At 44.4% G+C, this 17,457-nt stretch overlaps 1 protein-coding gene across 1 annotated transcript in view; it reads right to left on the bottom strand.

Annotated features, from left to right (window-relative positions):
• SH3RF3 (SH3 domain containing ring finger 3) overlaps positions 1–17,457 on the bottom strand; it is a 254,499-nt gene that overhangs the window by 28,636 nt on the left and 208,406 nt on the right. The window contains exon 9 of the mRNA XM_066621660.1: positions 17,081–17,415. Within this exon, the coding sequence (XP_066477757.1) occupies positions 17,081–17,415 (335 nt within the window). The remainder of the gene's footprint in view (positions 1–17,080; positions 17,416–17,457) is intronic.

The raw sequence follows: 17,457 nt of genomic DNA, 5'->3' as shown, positions 1-17,457 counted from the left end.
ATTGTCATCATGAAAAGTAGGTCCCTGTCTAAAACGCCCGAGAACCACTGCTACAGCAGATTGTGTTTTCCTCTGCCTTCTACTACTCCTGCCTTAAAGCAAGGGTCATACAAGAGGCAAGGCCAAAGAGGGCGACAGGTCTGATAAGGAACTGATGTCACACACAACTCAAGAGCGCAGTGTTCCTTGTTCTAACTCAGTTGGCAAGTCAGTGGCCTCTCCTAATCACTAGCCTAGGCTACAATTCTCTGTTAATAAGAAAGTACAATGTCAAATCTAAATGCCAAGTTCTTTGATTAGAAATGTAAAAACATCTTGGAAATTCAGAAAAACAGCACTAGTTGGCATGCAAACAGAACAAAGATTGAGGCCCATGGAGAATGATGGAGGAATTAGAAAAAGGAAGAAGCCTTGAAAAAGCTCCTATGAGGAATGTACATTTGTGTATTTTGATTCATGTACCCTGCCATCACAATGCAACCCAAAACATGACAGAGGCATGGATTGGATGTCTACAGAATGTGAGGCAAGGGATGAGCTGTCATAGAGGAAAGGACAGGGAGGATATGCTATATCCTATACACTATCCAAATGACAGGTACCTCCCCCATTGTCGCCGTGATGTGTCAATGAGTGTCAGTCTAAATATACCCACTGAGAGAAAACAACCTGAACTCCCAATTTCATTCACCCCTTCCACCCTACCAATGATGGAGCATAGGATACAGACTAAACTGCACGCAATCATAATAATTCTACCCAGTACCTAAACTCCTGTCAGGGAGAACTCATGCAGGATAGGGCAATATCCCTCTGGCCTCATGTCATACACACAAAGAGAAACTTTGGTGATGGAAACTGTGGAGAAAGGGAATTTCTGCCCTCAGAATGTATACCAAAAATGTTCTTTCCTAACATCCAGGTTATTAGAATTCTCATTACAGATGCTATACCTCAGGAGGACTCCACACATAAACACGCAACTAGAACTCCCACTCCACCACCCCAAGAGGAGATGCAAGGATAATACACCCCTGAGAGGTAAACAGAGTAGGGGCAAGAATTCCATGCCTCAAGGTAAGAATGCTGCAAACATCTCTCATGACTCTTCCCCTTTTCCCACTTCAGTACTATCAAATGTGTCTTTGTCCAAAACTAAGTTGGTTAGCCATTCCTTTTCTGTAGGTATGTTGGACCCACAAATATCCCTGGGGAGGCAATTAAGCATTTTACAGATAGAAAATGTATTGGGAAGAGCCTGGCCTCACAGAATAGAATGATAGTTGCCCACAGAATTCTACTGCAACTCCCCATAGGGATTGCAAGACTGTACTCTCTCCTCCACTTTGAGCACAATCCAGAGGACCCCTTGGGTTGATGCAAGCCCTTTGTGCCAGCCCAACATGGTCACAAAATGCCATAAAGCCCTTTTGTGCCAACATAAGGGGAGATAGGCTGGCACACGGATGTGCACCGGCCTCCGTGCACTGGCCCTGGGAACAGTGAGTTTATGATGGTTGAGCTTAACCGGCGCAGGGGTCTGGGGGGAGCACAGGAGGGGGCGGGCAGGGAGTGGGAGGTGGGGCTAGGATCTGGTATGTATGCTCCATTCCTGGGCAGCCTGGGGCAGTCCCGGGTTGCTCAGTTTTGTACCACTTCTTTGGTGGCACAGATCCGAGTAGCCCCATTGGGGCTGCTGTGGTCTTCCCAGGGTAAGGGGAAAAGTCTCCCTTTGCCTGGGGCTGACCCACGAGCAGCCCAAAACTTGCACTGGATACAGCGCAGGCCTGCTGGCCTGCCTTTACCAGCACAAGTGAGGATTGGGCTGCCCCTACCCCTTTACACCACTCTGAAACATGAATACTGAGCATGCATCCTGATCCAGAGAGCGTGTGCTGCTGCTGTTATTGTCTATTTCCTACTGCTTCTGTGGCTCCCTTTGCTCTTCCAGGCAGGTTCTCAACAGAGGCAGAGGACAAAGGAACTCCCCACAACTACTTCCAAGCCTGGATCTGTGAGTGTGTGGGGTGGTGCGCTGATGCCCTGGGGATGTCTCCCCGTTGTAGTGGATTGGTCCCTTTAATGGAGGAGTTGTTAACATGATACCCCATGATTGATACATGCTGCAGGTGTTGCCCAAGGTGCTGGGGGAATGGCTGGCAGAATTGCTTTCTCTAGGGCTTTAAAAACATTTTTTTTTGCTCCTTCCCCTTTGTTCTAGACTAGTATAGGATACATAATACAATTAAGCCAGTGCAGCAAATCTAGTGTAGGATTGCTCAGTAAATCTGTGCATACCAATGCATATATGGATTGTAGTCTATATGTACAAGCAGTGATGGCTCAATGCTATGTGTACGTAACATTGCCAGAACTTGTGTTCAGAAGGATGGATTTGGTCTGGGAAGGGGGCAGCAGCTGCGCCTGCCAAATCATGTCCCCCTTCCTGGTCTTGATCATCTGACCTGGGCCCATTCAGATGTACGCCAGCAATATCATTGGTGCAGATTCTAGTAGACCTGGCAAGCGAGCAGGGGCTTACTCTAGGGGAAAGGAACAAATGTTCGCTTCCCTCAAGGAGGCCTCCAGAGACTGAAAGTCCCTCATGGGATACAGTAGATGCTGTGTTGGTGCTGCTGCATCACCGTTAGGATTGGGCTGTGAACAGAGGTGTGCCCAGGGCAACGCCGTGATGCCATGATGCCATGAAGTATCATGACGTCAGTAGGGCATGTGCACTTCAATTGCTTTTGCCTGACTGGCTGCCGAGAGGGTACACGTGCTCCAATTGCTTCTCCACTTAGGAAGCAGTTGGAGCATGAGAGTGTGCTCAGCAGTCAGCTGGGCAATTTCGCCCAACTTGCTGCTGAGATGGCGCATGCGCTCCAGTTGCTTCTTGAGTGGGGAAGCAATTGGAGCGCATGCTCTGGTGCCACCCTCCAGTTGGTGCCCATGGTACACACTATGTTTTGCCCCAGGGCTAGTACGCCTCTGGCTGTGAACTATACATGCATGCAGTTGTCACAAAGGGTGACCAGAATTCAGGCAACATACTGACTCTATCTCAGAAGAGCTTTCCATTTACAAATCTTTCAGCATGTGAAATGGCTTTTAAATTTATAGTAAACTTCATCCCAAAATAGTTTTCCTTCACATTTTTTAAAACATCAATTTCTGAATACAAAAGAATCACTTTCTGAATGGCAAAGAGCCACTTTGGATGATACTGGGAAAATTCCACTGTGGCCACTTGGGAGGAACCCTCTGATAACGTACAAGAAAATTTGTTTTCTGGGGTAGCTTGGCAGTAAATTCAAAGTGTCATATGGATTTCCAGCATCCAAAGCACTTCTAAACATACAAAATGTTTAAGAAGAGTCATTTCTGAACACTGTCATTTTGCATTTGTAAAAGGAGCTAGAGCCAACAAAGGGGAAAATCTGCTCATTACAGAACTTGAAGCATACTATGTTTTGACAGCTGGGGTTCATACGTTTGGCTGGGTTAATTGCCAGTCTGAGAAATATTCTTCAGCTGATGGCCAGTTTTTTGTCCTTATGCTTGAACGCTGGGAAAAAAAATGGTGGGAAAGATGCTAAGTGTGAGCATACTGCTCTAGATAAGCATTTTATTATCTGAAAACTCCATGACTGCGAAACAAATGAGACAAAGGAAATTTACAATGCACAGTCCAGTACACAATCCAAGTGGGACTAAGGTCAGTAATTTGCGTTGAAGTCAAGAAATTCAATCTATTTGGAATGTTTATCATGCTATAAGACCATGGATGGCTGCAGAGGAGTATGCAGCAAGATCTGTGCATGCTGCAAAAATAACACTAAAACAGCACAAAAAAAGATGGACCCAGCTATTCAGCAATAACATTGCCATCACAACAGTATGTGGCTATTTAAAAGGTTAAACTAGCTTAAAGTCAAGCTGCCAGGCAGAAGAAAATTCTCTGAAACACAGCCATGTGAAAAGCCATCAGAGAGGGAACCAGGTGGACTTTTCTAAGAAATACCTTCCACAATGTAAGTGCTACCATAGAGGAGGCTGGTTCTGCACCCTGATCTGATGGAATCGTGGAATGCAGAGAACAGTCACCTCCCTAGACCTAAGGGATCAGGAAGGATCTGGACAGTTTAGAGTTTGATAGCTTTACTTTTCAAATTCTGGTTTGAAGATGTGCTTTCAGGAAGCCTGAAAGGGGAAAAAAATCTTCCAGACAAGCCAGGTTTCTAATTAACCACTTGACAATTCCAGGGCCAAGAGCATTCTTCTGGAGCAGGAAAGGCTGCAGGCCATGTGCAATGATGCAGCCCCCACATGTGTATTGAAAGGAAACTGAACTTTAGCAGTACGTTATACTTCAGTTTTTATCATTGCAACACACAACTTGGCAGCCACAATTCTATAGTTAGAACAAATCAGTAATGTGGAGAACCAATGTGTGCAGCTGTTGCTGTTTTATGCTTATTTCACTGCCTTCTGGATTTAAAATTCTAAGTTGAAATGAAAACATGAAAGAATTTCGGGTTAAACTCACTAGTTACTTGATTTTGTTTTAACCACACAAATACTAATTGCCCAATATGAAGTCTGCCTTGGCAAACTGATTAGCGAATACACTGTAGGCTAGATGAGGTGCTCATCATATGCTCATATTTCACTATGAATATGCTTTTCTTCATAGTATGTTTTATGGGAGTGGGAATTTGAACATATTCACCATATTATTTTATATTATTTCAAAGAGTTGGCCATTTCCAAACGTTTCAAAAACAGAAATCTGTCTTCATCCCTGCAGCTGTGTGGAGATGAAAGTTTTTTTTTCTTTTGAACAAGTTTAGACAAGAAGTAGTTGAAATACACATGTTAATACTTAGTCAACTCTGTCTTCAGGATGAGTTTTTCATACAAATTTTATGGTTACACACTTTTTCAAGTGGGTCCTCTTTTTAGCAAGGGGAGAGTAACTGGCCCACCTCACCCCAGCAGTGTCTTTTCTAGTGGCTGTTTGCTGGTGTTTTTTTGCATCTTTTTAGATTGCGAGCCCTTCTGGGACAGGGAGCCATTAGTTATTTGATTTTTCTCTGTAAACTGCTTTGTGAACTTTTAGCTGAAAAGCAGTATATAAATACAGATAATAATAATAATAATAATAATAATAATAATAATAATAATAATACACAGTGATTGCACCAGTGTTTGATTTAAGTTAATTTAAGTGAGCTTTTTCGATGTTTTATTTTTAAAAATTACTCAGCAATGAAACAAGAAGCCATTTTAGTTCAATAGAAACATTCAAGTTGCAGATCTAATAGATTATATACATTTTCACTGATAGCTATATGAATGCTAGTTTAAAAAAAACTGAATTTATATTTTTGAGTTTGGACTAATCAGTGGAATTTGCAAGATGTATTTTGGAAAGCAAAATTCCACAACCAAAACTATAAAGCTATGGAACTGTGAGCAATTAAGCCTGAGTCCGACAGTGACTCAGAGCCCAATCCTGAGCTCAGCGCTTTAGCTTTCCACTGGAGCACACTGTTGCAAATGTGCCGTAAGGCACATCTGCGAGGCTTACCAATGCTGGGCTAGCACAGAGTGGGCGCCCATCCTCCACTGCTCGGCGGTCTCACAAACCACCAAGTCATAGCACGGTAAGTGGGGGCAGGGGGGCGGGGAGGAGGCATTCTGGGGGGAGGCAGACAGAGGGCAGAGAGAGGGTGGAGAGGAGGTATGACAGGGAGACGGGAGGAGGGGAAAGGGCAGGTGGGAGGCATGCTGGGGAGGGAGGGAGGGGGTCCAGTGGAGCTCTACTCCACCGGATCCTGTCCATTTGTGTAGGGCTCAGCACCCTATATGAATGCATTTACCTTACCGCCAACCTTTTGGTTGGCAGGAAACCGTTTAGCCCCATTGCAGGGCTGCTTCCCTTACCCGGGAGAAGGGTGAAAGTGCCGAGTAGCCCAAGGCGCACAGGATCTGGTGGCAGCCGTTTTTGGCGCCGCTGAAGCTGGGTGCCCTGGGCAGCTCAGGATTGGGCTGTAACAGTCTTATCCTATCGAGGGCCATCACCACGACTGATGCCAACCAGCCCTGCCCTTCTGACATTGCTACCTCTAACTTACCCGGCAGCAGGACAGGAGCAGAAATAATTATTTTTTTCCATTTCCTTCCTCACTCTATGTGGGTTCAGTAGACCTAGGAAAGTATGTTTCCATGCATGGAATGCTGCTGTTGAAGTACATGTCTGTGTGCTGCCTCTGCAAGGCTCAGAATGGTTGAAACGGCTGAAAAAAATAGCAACTTCTGGTTTCCTTGGGAAATCCAGAGAGTTTTTTGGAGGTTTTTCATTGTGACTACTGCGGGGAAAAATACTCTTTGAGGGATTGAAAGGAGTTAAGACAAGTAAATGAAAACCTAGGCAACAAGAGCCATGGGAAGCCTAACCATTCCTTGCTGAAATATCAATGCCTCTGTTAGTGGTTTTACTGGGATGTTCCTAAAAGGAAGTGAGACAGTTTGGGTGAGAAACCCTGTGTAATAACATGAATTTTACTACCCAAGTATTGGAAACAGGAAAAAAAATGTCAGCAGTGGAAGAATGGGTGAGAAGAATGTGCCACATTATGCTTGTGAACAAAATTACTTTTTATAAATATATAACTGAATTCAGCATTCAATTATAAACTTTCTTGGTACTTGTTGACTTTTCATTTCATGCTGGAATGGAATTAAGTCAAGACAAAATGTATGACAACAACCACTGTTCAAGATTTGAATGCTCTGCGGGTGTTCCCCTTTTCTTCTGCATGACTTTTGCACATACAGGTTGAGTCTCTTATTCGCAAGACTTCCATTCCCAGAACACATGTGGTTGGCAAAAATCGCATTAAAGCAAATTCATTTAAAAAACAATGTCCCTTTGCTAGGTGATTTAAAAACAGCCTTGGTTGCCTTTGTGATACAAGACAGTCATTAAGCAGATAATCCACCAATCAGTCTCTCTCCAGGCAGTTAGAAAGGCTTCACTCTGAGCCAGCAACCCCTCCCTTCACCCAGAGTACAATACTGGGAAATAATGTAAAGTGATTATCTTTCTTTCCTGTGCTCAGGGAAAAGGGAGGGGGTCGCTTGCCATGGAGTGAAGCTGTTCTAAGTGCCTGCAGAGAGAATGATTGATGGTCAGCTGGCTGCCCTCTCTCGCATTAATGAGGCTATTGTTAAATGACTTTTCCCTATAATTTAAGGAGCCCTTCTCATCATGTTGAGATAAAACCGCGGATGAAAAATCCTGCTTCTTTTTCTTTCTTTAAGATTTTTTTGAAATGTATGAAGGGAACAAGGTTTCTACTTCCTTTATTTGCTTTAATTGTATACTATTTGTTATATGGACATCTTTTTTTCTTTTATATCTATAAAAATTAATGAAGAATTGTGTATTTTTAGAAGAAAGCTGATCCCCATAGTGGGATCCTGATGTGTGCACAGAAATGAAAATAAAATACCCTGGTGCATGCATTCCTACACTGCAAACACACACGTCAACATTTACATATACAAACCTTTGTGGTCAAAAACATATATCATAGCCCTGCCTTTTTCACACTTTGCACAAGAGCAACTCAATATGCATAGTTAATTTAACTATTATGTAAGAAGCTGTGTGATCTGGAGCTTAGATAAAAGGCAAATTTGGTGAACTGCTATCTGTTTCAGGTGGAGATGCCAATGAAATGATTGGGTAGCTTAATGAAGTGTGGGTTATGCAAGTTGCCCCTCCCACCTCTAAGCCCCCTCCTTCACTTATCTGACAGGGCTCCCTCTGAGGTATGCTCTTCACTTTCAATGCGTGCCCAAGGCAGCCGTGGGCGGCACCTCGGGACAAGGCACTTCATCACCACCTTCCCCCAGGTAAAGGGAGTAGCCCCACAATGGGGCTACCCAAGTGACCGCCAACTAAAAGGTCAGCAGAGAAGTAAAAGCCTCTGTGTCAGAAGACAAGCTTCCTTCCCTCCTCCCCAGGCATGCCTCCCTGTAACACCTCTTCCCTGCCCTCTCCCCGCCCTCCACTCGCCTCACCAGAATGCTTCCTCCCTGCCCCTCTCACCTCTCCGCTGCTTGGTGGTCTGTGCGACCACTGAGCAGTGGAGACTAGGTGCCTGCCTGGTGCTAGCCCAGCACCAGGTGAGCACCGGGGCTCGCTTGGCATTAGGGCTCACCGTGGTAGGCCGGTGCGCAGAGCTCAGGATTGGGCTCTGAGAATCCACCAGGAATGGAGACATTCCACTTCCTTTAACTCAAGGGCCTTGTAAGGAAGGAACATCTGTATTCCCAGAAGGCCCTCATAAAGGAGGGTAATGAGGCACCACAGAGGGACGGAGCTGTCTTAAGTAAATACAAAGCAAAGGGAGCCTGGGCGAGGTGAAAGCTTTGCTAACTGGCACATTTGGGCAACCAGTTCCCTGAGCATGCCGAATAACATGGCCTTTACTGTATTATTAGTGCTGTCAACCAATTATAGAAATTTTATCATTTCCTCCCATGAGTTTTAGATTGATCAAGTAATCTATAAATTACATTTGCACAAATTTACAAATGTCTAAAACTTTAGCCATCATTTTAGTCAAGTAATTTTTTTGCTTTTTTAATTAACATTAATCTTATTAATGTTTACAATCCTTATAATCCACATTTTCTTGAGTTTGAAGCACATAGCATCCAACTTCTGGAAGATTTCCTGTCCTGTGACCTTACAAGAACACTGTTGCTTAGGTTTAGCAACAGAACCATGTCATGTGCCACTTTTGGACCAGTTCATGGTACATGCATGATTGGTTAGGTATTGCTGTTAATAGCTGATAATAAGGGGGATCAAGTCAGGTTACTGAGCAGAGAAAAGCTTGTATCAAAAGGTGACTGAGAGCCAGAGGCAGCTTCAGCCTGCAGGGACAGAATTGCACATGGGCATATATAAATTCTTTAAGCCCTGCATTCAACACTTTGAAACATTTTATTGCTCACTTAGAACAAATGACAGTTTCAAGTAGTTTTCAAATTGTCTGGGTAGTTTCCAACATCAGAAAATAATAAAGATACACTGAGGCTGATGGTAAATTAATGAATTGCTCCCAGAAGCAATAACTTATCTATCACTTTAATAGTAACTGTTCCAAATGTTTTAGAGACATTTAATCAAAATTCTCATCAAAAGTCAAATGCGTGGATTTTTCAGAAAGAACAATCAGGTGCTTAAACCATCCCCTATGATTTACTTTATCAGATCTACTGGAATCACATCAGTTCATTTAAATAAATTATCTGAGGTGGCAAACATTAGCCAAATTAAGTACCAAGGACACTGTCATAGGAGCACTGACATGAAACCATAGGCTATTTTGTAATTATCCTATCACACAACACAGTCTAGTTAAAGAAGAAATTCTATTCAGTGACTTTAACAAATATACATTGGCTCAGATAAATCCTACATAGCAGGAATTCTCTTTTGTTCCTCCAGAGAATGGGAAGAAATTCAGCACACTTTAACTGGGAAGTATTTTGCTTTGGTGGCTGTATTCCAAATAACCACAGACACACAATATTAATAGGATGCCAGATGTAACTGATATTATCTCTATTCGGAAAATGAAGCATGATTTTAAGTTTCATTCCACCCCTTCTATGGCTTGATACTGTTTGTTGGACTGACTATCTTTCAGTGCTTCCCAAGACTAGGCATACTATATTCAGCAGCAGCAGGACCAGCGAATCATTTTTATAACAGAGTGAGATAGGGCATTTTGAGGCATAAGCTAGGCTTCCCTCTCAACAGGGCTGAGCATCCCCAACTTCCCTGGTGTTGTATCTTCCCAAAATAGTTCATGTTTCCTTTATTGCCCCATTTTCCTTTCCTAAGCCACCAGTATGCTAAGTCTTCTGCACTGTCCCACTGCTCCCACTTCAGATTTCTCGTTTATCATAACACTTGTGATTTTCATAAAGCTCTTGTTCTGACAGGCTATATTCAATCCTCCGTCTTCTACAGTATTCTTCCTTTATTTTACACATATCAACTTACTAGATCGATTCCAAATCAAGATAGGTGGGTAGGGTTTGTCCATTTCTAATTCCAGACTGCTTAACTTCTGCTCCTTCTGACATTTCACTGAAGAACAGGGAAAATGCATTCTATCTTTCGGCAGCTGCTCAATCTTTTGTCAGACTGACATGAGTAATAAAGTTGGTGACATGGGCTCCAACGTGCTGTGAGCAAATAGTTGATTAAAATGCTGAGCAAAGGCACAGGCATTTAGCTATGGCTCATCTTTGGCTCAGTGCAGTTCTGCCAAACCCAGAGTAAAAATTATCACGTAGGCAGAGGTAATATGAAACTCTCTGGTTAGCCAAATTTTGCTTGTCGGTGTATATGGTATGGTTCTTACATGAAGTTCATGAGGCAGCCCAACCTGACCCATTGCTCAAAATGGTGGCATATTCTGTTACCTGAAATAATGGCAAATTCTACTGCTTATTTCACCAGTGTATTTTAGTGCCCCCTGTGTACCAGCACCCTCACAAACACACACCACACCAGCATGTGCCTTGTCTTCATTCTCCACCACCTTCTCTGCAGCTTCTTGTGAGGTGCCATGCTGGGAGGATCTTGGGAGCAGGTCTTCTCTGCTCCCAGCATACCTCTCCACCTGGCCCACTTTATAAGAAGTAGTGGGGAAAGAAAGATGGCGATCCTTTTCCCATGCACTAAGGAGAGAGTTTGGCAAAAGGACTCCAGTAGGGGCAGAGGTACAAGAGGAGGTAAGTCCCTTTTTCCTGCGTGCTTGGAAAGTGTGTGAGAAAAGAATGGGGCAAGGGCTAGGTGGAACGGTCAGACAGATAGTGGACCATGGAGGCAAGGTAGTTGCAGGTTCTCTCACCAGTCTGCTGGTTCCCCCCATCCTGCTGCTTGAGACAGCCATGGTTGCCCCTGGCCATGGGCACTATGGAAATCTGGCTTATCAAGGAAAACTCTTCATCTAAATTTAGGGCAGATTTCAATGCTTTGCCAAGGTGTTTTTTTAAATATTTAAATGAGCAAAAAGAGGAGTGATGTTTGATTTGAAAGTCAAAGTTTAAAGTTCCAAGTAGTAGACAGGTGTGCTCACTCAGGAGGAGATCTGTCTGAAAGGAAGGTCAGTTTTTTAACTGATCTTTCCTCTTCTATAAAACTTTTGGTTGGATGGTTAAATCGCAACTCATCTAAAAATGAAATATGATACATATTGGCCTCCTGGCAGAAAAGAATTCCTAGAAATTAGCAGGATATCAGTGCTTCTTTAACTGTGTTACAGCCCAATCCTATCCACACTTTCCTGAGAGTAAGCCCCGTTGACTCTAATGGAACTTACTTCTGAGTAGACATGCATAGGATTGGGCTGTTATGCATTAATTAAATAGAATCAGGGTAGGAAAAAGAGATTGACAGGAGGATGTTTTTGCTTCTTCTCTATAGAAGTAAAGCACAAGGCATTATTTTTCTTCATCTAAGCGTGCAATCCTAAGTACGCTCTGGGCCAGTGCAAGCCCCTTGCACATTTGCGCCTCCTCGTGTGTTGGCTGGGCCGGCGCAGGGACACATGCTGTCCCACAGAGGCTGCATCCAACATGGAGAGGTAAGGCTATGTTGGCCAAGCTTGGCCGACGCAGGGGTCTGGGGAGGGCGGGGAGAAGGTGGGAGGGAGGCATTTCAGGGTAGTGGGACAGTGGGTGGAGGGCATTCCAGGTGCGGGGGGGCAGGCAGGCAGGGAGCAGGAGGCGGGGCTGGGACCTGGCAGTTATGCCATATCCCAACCCCATTCCCCAACCAGCCCAGAGTGGCTCCAAGCCACTCTGTACTCCTCAGACTTGCGACTCCTCCTGAGGTGACGCAGGTCTTAGTTGACCCATTGGGGCTGTAGTAGCTTACCCAGGGGTAAGGGGAAGAGTTTCCCTTTGCCTCCAGCTGAGCTGCAGTTGGTCCCAATCTTGTGCTAGATACAGCACAGGACTCCTGGCCTGCCCGTTCCAACGCAAGATAGGATTGCTCTGTAAATCAACTACAGTACTTTTATATCTGTAAATGTATGTTCTCAGTCAGCAGTTAGTTTCTCTGAGGATCATGTTGAGAAGGGCACAAAGGATAGTGGGTCAGCATCTTAACTCTCACTCCTTTAAGCTCTCTTGGTTCAAGTTTAGTTATTGCAGACACAACTCTCTCAATTACTCTTTCACATGTAGGCACCACCCAACTGGTCAAGGCTCCAGCTGCTGGTAGTCTGATGCTTAGTAATATAACTCTGAGGTACGGATCAAAATATGTATAATTTTACCATATACAGTATTAATATGACAGCTGATGTTAGACATCCTGAACTTGGCTACCCTGAGTTTGACCTCAAGTCAGAAAGTTCTATTTTTGTTTGCTGAAAGGCTTACACTGGTGGTCAGAAGCTAGTATTTGTGTCAATACAAAAGTCTATTATCCACTGTAAACAAAGCTTGCTTTCAGATAGAAACACAAGTTTATTAATAGCCCAATCCTATGGGCTCTTAGCACTAGTGAAATCCAAGATGGTGGCACCCAAATCGTGTGATAGGAAGGGCAACCAAGGACATTCCACAGTGCCCATGTGAGCATGCTGCAACGCCCTAATTCATCACAACATGCACTTTGGGAACCCCTGGCCTATGAGTATCCTCAGACCCACACCAGCTATGTAGCTCATGTAAGTCTGAGGAGAGAAAGGAGGCAGGGTGGCCTGGGAAAAAGGGGGACAGGATCCTGGTGCAAGTTGCTGCTGGTGGGACTCACCCCTCCTTCCCCTTAACTGTCCCCTGTCCTCTCCCTTTGGTCCTGAACTTCTCCCTTGCCGCCCATGACATTCCCCTGCCACTACTAGGGTTGCGAGTGCTTGGGCTCTGCAGCAGCGGGCGAGTAGAGTTGTCAAAGCTCTGTGTTGGCGGCCCCTAATGGCTCCACAGCACCGCAATGTTTCTGCCATTACTGGCCCTTTTAAAACAGCAGAGCTGAAATTCCACTGTGATAGAAAGCTCATAGGATTGGGCTGCAAATTATCTAAATACAATGAGCCATTAAAAGGAACTTATTCTTTGGAAAGAAAGACACCTGCGCTTTACAAATAAGATGTGATACCTCTGCTCTAGTCTACAAAAAGCTCAGAGAAGTCAAAGAGGGGAGAGCAGGTGATCCACATACAGTTCTTAGCTTCAGTAAAGCTGACTACTTATCTTATTCATGAGATGTTCTTTCAAACACTCAGCAGGTCTCTAAGTGTAGGATAGTAACACATCTCTCACTAAAAAAAGCATGTGCTTGCACACACGTGTGCATGTGTATACACACAGACACACAATAGCAAGTGAAGAAGAAAAGGGAGGCTTCCATTATGCTGTTCAAATATCTATACAGTTTGCTTCTAGGCAGGCTCTGCAATAGGTTTCTAACAGAGGGGCTTTAGCATTGATGTATGGGGATTGTTAGCAAAGTGTATTCTCTGTACGAAAGCAAAATATTGCATTTGCTCAGGGCCTAACAGGCTGAGCATGTTTTCATTAAAAACATGTTTAAATGTGCTGACATTGAAAGATTGCTCCCAAAGCTGAATCCTAAAAGCCTGTGACTACAATGTATCAATCACATATCGCAACGAATCATATTTAATCCTGTTCTCTTTCCCTTTCCCACTGAGGCATGGCAATGCAATTTTCTGAAAGAAATGGAGATGTTGAACAGTACTGTAAACAGCCTCAGCCATTTACAAGTCAGTGTTTTATTATTCCTATGACTCCATGCCTCTAAGGCTTGAACCTCATATAACATCTTCTGTGTAACTAGGCAGATAGTTCTCTGACATGGCCATATGGTGGTGACGCCTGTCACGCTTCTGAGCGGTTTCAAATGTGCAAGATTTAGACAAAGAGCATGTCAAGTGCCAGAAGACAGAAATACAGCAGATGGAGACCTCAACTGATTTCTCATGTGCAGGTGGGCACTTAACCAATCAGAGGCCCCAAAAGTAAACCAATAAAACAAAGTGTGTAAATAGCTTTAGTTCACAGATGGTTGGTTTCAAAAACTCTTTTCACTAATTCACCCATGACCTAGCAAGCTTTCTCCTGTCTACCATTCCAAAATATACTTAGGAATATGGGAAGCTACTTTAGTCAAATCAAACTACTAGTTCATCTAGCTCACTGTTGTTGGCACTAACTGTTTAGGGTTTCAGATATAATTTTTTTTTCTCTGTCATACCTAGAAGTACCCTGGAATGAACCTGAGACCTACTCCATGAAAACCATTTTCCTTACTGCTGAGCTCTTCTCTGTTCTATTTTGTTCTCTCTCTCCCTCCCCCAGACCTCCCGCAGATACCAAAACCCATGGATAATGAAATATGCGAGTTCTGACCTCAAGGATTCTGAACATGAACGTAACCTTGTTCCTGTTCAGTGAATACTGGAAGTGCCCTTTAAACTGTTCCGGGCGGCATTCTAAGGTTCATCGAATCCACGCATGGTCTCTACAGGCCTCAAAAAGGCCTCTACCTCTGGTGGAACCTGGGAGCTCAGGTCTAGCTTCCACTGTGGGTTCGGAACCCATGGTTAGTTAAAATCACAGGTTCCAGTTAGGGAGCCTGGACCTGTACACACTGGCGTTGCTAGGGGTGTGCGGGCTGCAGCGGGTGACGCGCTGGAGGGGTGACGTGCCCTGGGGGGAGAACACTAACTTCGCAGCTTCAGGACACCATTGGATGCAGAATGTCCAGTGGAATGCAATGCAAAATATAGGAGCTATTGAAATAGCTCCTTTCCTTCAAAAGTTATGGCCAAAAAACCAGAAGGAAAAAATGAATGGATCCCTATGGAAAGTAAAAGTGAGCTGTATCGTGTGTTTACTCGTGAGTAGGTAAACTTGCCTTAGTGCATTGGAAAGGGTAGACGGAGAGGAATCTAATGACACCAGAATGGTGCCGATCCAATGAATTCAGCCCCCAAAAACACAAAAAGGAGGAGGTTCTTGCCTCTCTCCCAGCTGCGTCTATTGAACCAGAAACGAAGCCACGTGGTCGCGTTTACTCAAGAGTAGGCATACTTGCCATAGTCCATCGGAAAGGGGAGGCTGAGAGGACTCCAAGGACGTCAGAATGGTCCTGATCCAATGAATGCAGCCCCCAAAACACAAAAGGGAGAAGGAGGTCCCTGCCTTCCTCCCAGCTGCAGTCTATTGAGCCCTATGGAAAGCTAAGCAGCCTCACGGTTGTGTTTCCTTGCGAGTAGGCAGACGTGCCTTGGCTGCTGGTCAGGCCAGGCAAAGGGGAATGTGAGGACACCAGAAGGGTCCCAATCCGATGGAGCTGGAGTACAAATGCTCCAGAAGGCAGCCTCCCCCCTCCCCCCCACTAAGAAGGGCAAAAAAGAGGCTTCAACTGGTAAGGGGAATGTTTTCTATTTTGCACTTGCAAAGCCAGATGGGTCTTTATCTTGATGTGCCTGAAATAGAAGAACTTTAAACTGGGCACTGGGGAGAGCTGGAAATCTCACTGATTCTTTTTTTGGGGGGGGCGGGGGGTTATTGTAGGCAGGCTACAGAGTAAGCTCCATTGACCACTATGGGATTTACTTCTGAGTAGACATGCATAGGACTGGGCTCACAGGCTGCAATTCTACCCACACTTTCCTGAGGGTAAGCCCCATTGTCCACTATGGGACTTGCTTCAGAGTAGACATGCATAGGATTGGGCTCACAGGCTGCAATTCTACCCACACTTTCCTGAGAGTAAGCCCCATTGACCACTATGGGACTTACTTCAGAGTAGATTCACTTGGTGGAACAGGACTGGCTCCCCCTTATTTATTTCTTTTATTTTAATTTAATTATTTATAATTATTTATTTTAATTTGCTTGATGATGTCACTTCTGGCCATGACATCACTTCCAATAGGTCCTGGACAGATTATCATTCTAAAAAGTGGGTCCCAGTGCTAAAAGTTTGAGAATTGCTGCAATAAGGTGTTAGTAAGTTGACACGAGGTGTGTGTGTGTGACTCTACAAGTTTTCAAAATCACTAAAATCAGAGTTTGGAGGACTAATACCATCATATTATATATCAATCAATGCGTAATTTCATGCAGAATGCAATGAAACAAACCACATTGAAATATCTGTGTTCTAATAAAAGTTACAGCCAAAAAACCAGTGGGGGCGGGGCGATGGTACATCACCATGCCCACCACCTGGGGCGTTGCCCTGCCCATTGCATGGGGTGACGTGCAGGCCTCCCCACCGGGTGACGCGATTCCTAGTGACACCACTGCCTGTATATACATTTTAATCTATCAATATCTATATAAAACACTCACCGTCTTAAATAGGATTTCAAGAGGGCTTTGTATTAATGTCTTTTGATAATAATATAATATAAAATAATATGCAGGGAGCCCCAGCATCTGCAGATCCTGTATCCGTGGTTTCAGTTAACCACAGTTTGGGTCTGCAGGGACCCCCTGAGCTCTGGGGCTTCCCCAGGCCTCCCTATGCCTTATAAGGCATTAAAAATGTCACTTCTGATTTTAATGAGAAATCAGAAGTTGGATTTTTTTTACTTGCAGCAATCATTCTGAGCCTGGAAGAAGCTGTGGGCGGATGCGCACAGCCTATGCTAGGTTCAGAAAACCCTCTGGAGGGTAGGGGGGTGTCCCTTTGTATTATGGATTTGCACATCCGCAGAAGGTTCTGAATCAGAACCCCCTGCGGATAAGGGCACACCTGTAATATAATATATTTACATTGGGCTGTAGTGTAGATCCCATCCAGGATCAGGTCTTTATCTGCTTCACTTCAACAATCCTGAAGCATCAGACATCTCCTGCCCATTCGCTAAGTCTTGTATTTATTATTTTAAAGGAAAGGCCTAAATCTTGTTTGCTTTGCTATATTAAAGAAGCAATTTATTATTTTAAAGGAAAGGCCTAAATCTTGTTTGCTTTGCTATATTAAAGAAGCAATTACCTTTTCATTTTTCCTCTCTTCTCCTTTGCAGGCTGTGTTGGTTGGGCTGCAAGTTGCCAGGCTACTGATGGACCCACTTCCTGCCTCTCCATTCAGGTTGACTGCCGTAACATTGGGAGGAGTGATAGCTGCTGCTGCTGAAGTGAGGGGAATGATGGGCCTGGCACACTGTGCTCCTGAAATGGCATGCACAGGGGAGTGATGGATATGCTGTGGAGAAACGACAGAATTTGGCCTGACCACAGTTGCTGGGAGACGGGATGGAGAGTTCTGGGTTCTCAGTGGTGAAACTGTGGCTGTGGGACGATCCGGTGCCTGCACAGAAGGGTGCACCACTGGAAAGTAAAAGTGAGAAGGTGAGCAAGAAGAAAAGGACA

Source organism: Tiliqua scincoides, chromosome 3 (assembly GCF_035046505.1).
Source record: "Tiliqua scincoides isolate rTilSci1 chromosome 3, rTilSci1.hap2, whole genome shotgun sequence".
NCBI classification, from domain to species: domain Eukaryota; kingdom Metazoa; phylum Chordata; class Lepidosauria; order Squamata; family Scincidae; genus Tiliqua; species Tiliqua scincoides.
This window is presented reverse-complemented; position numbering and strand designations above follow the sequence as displayed.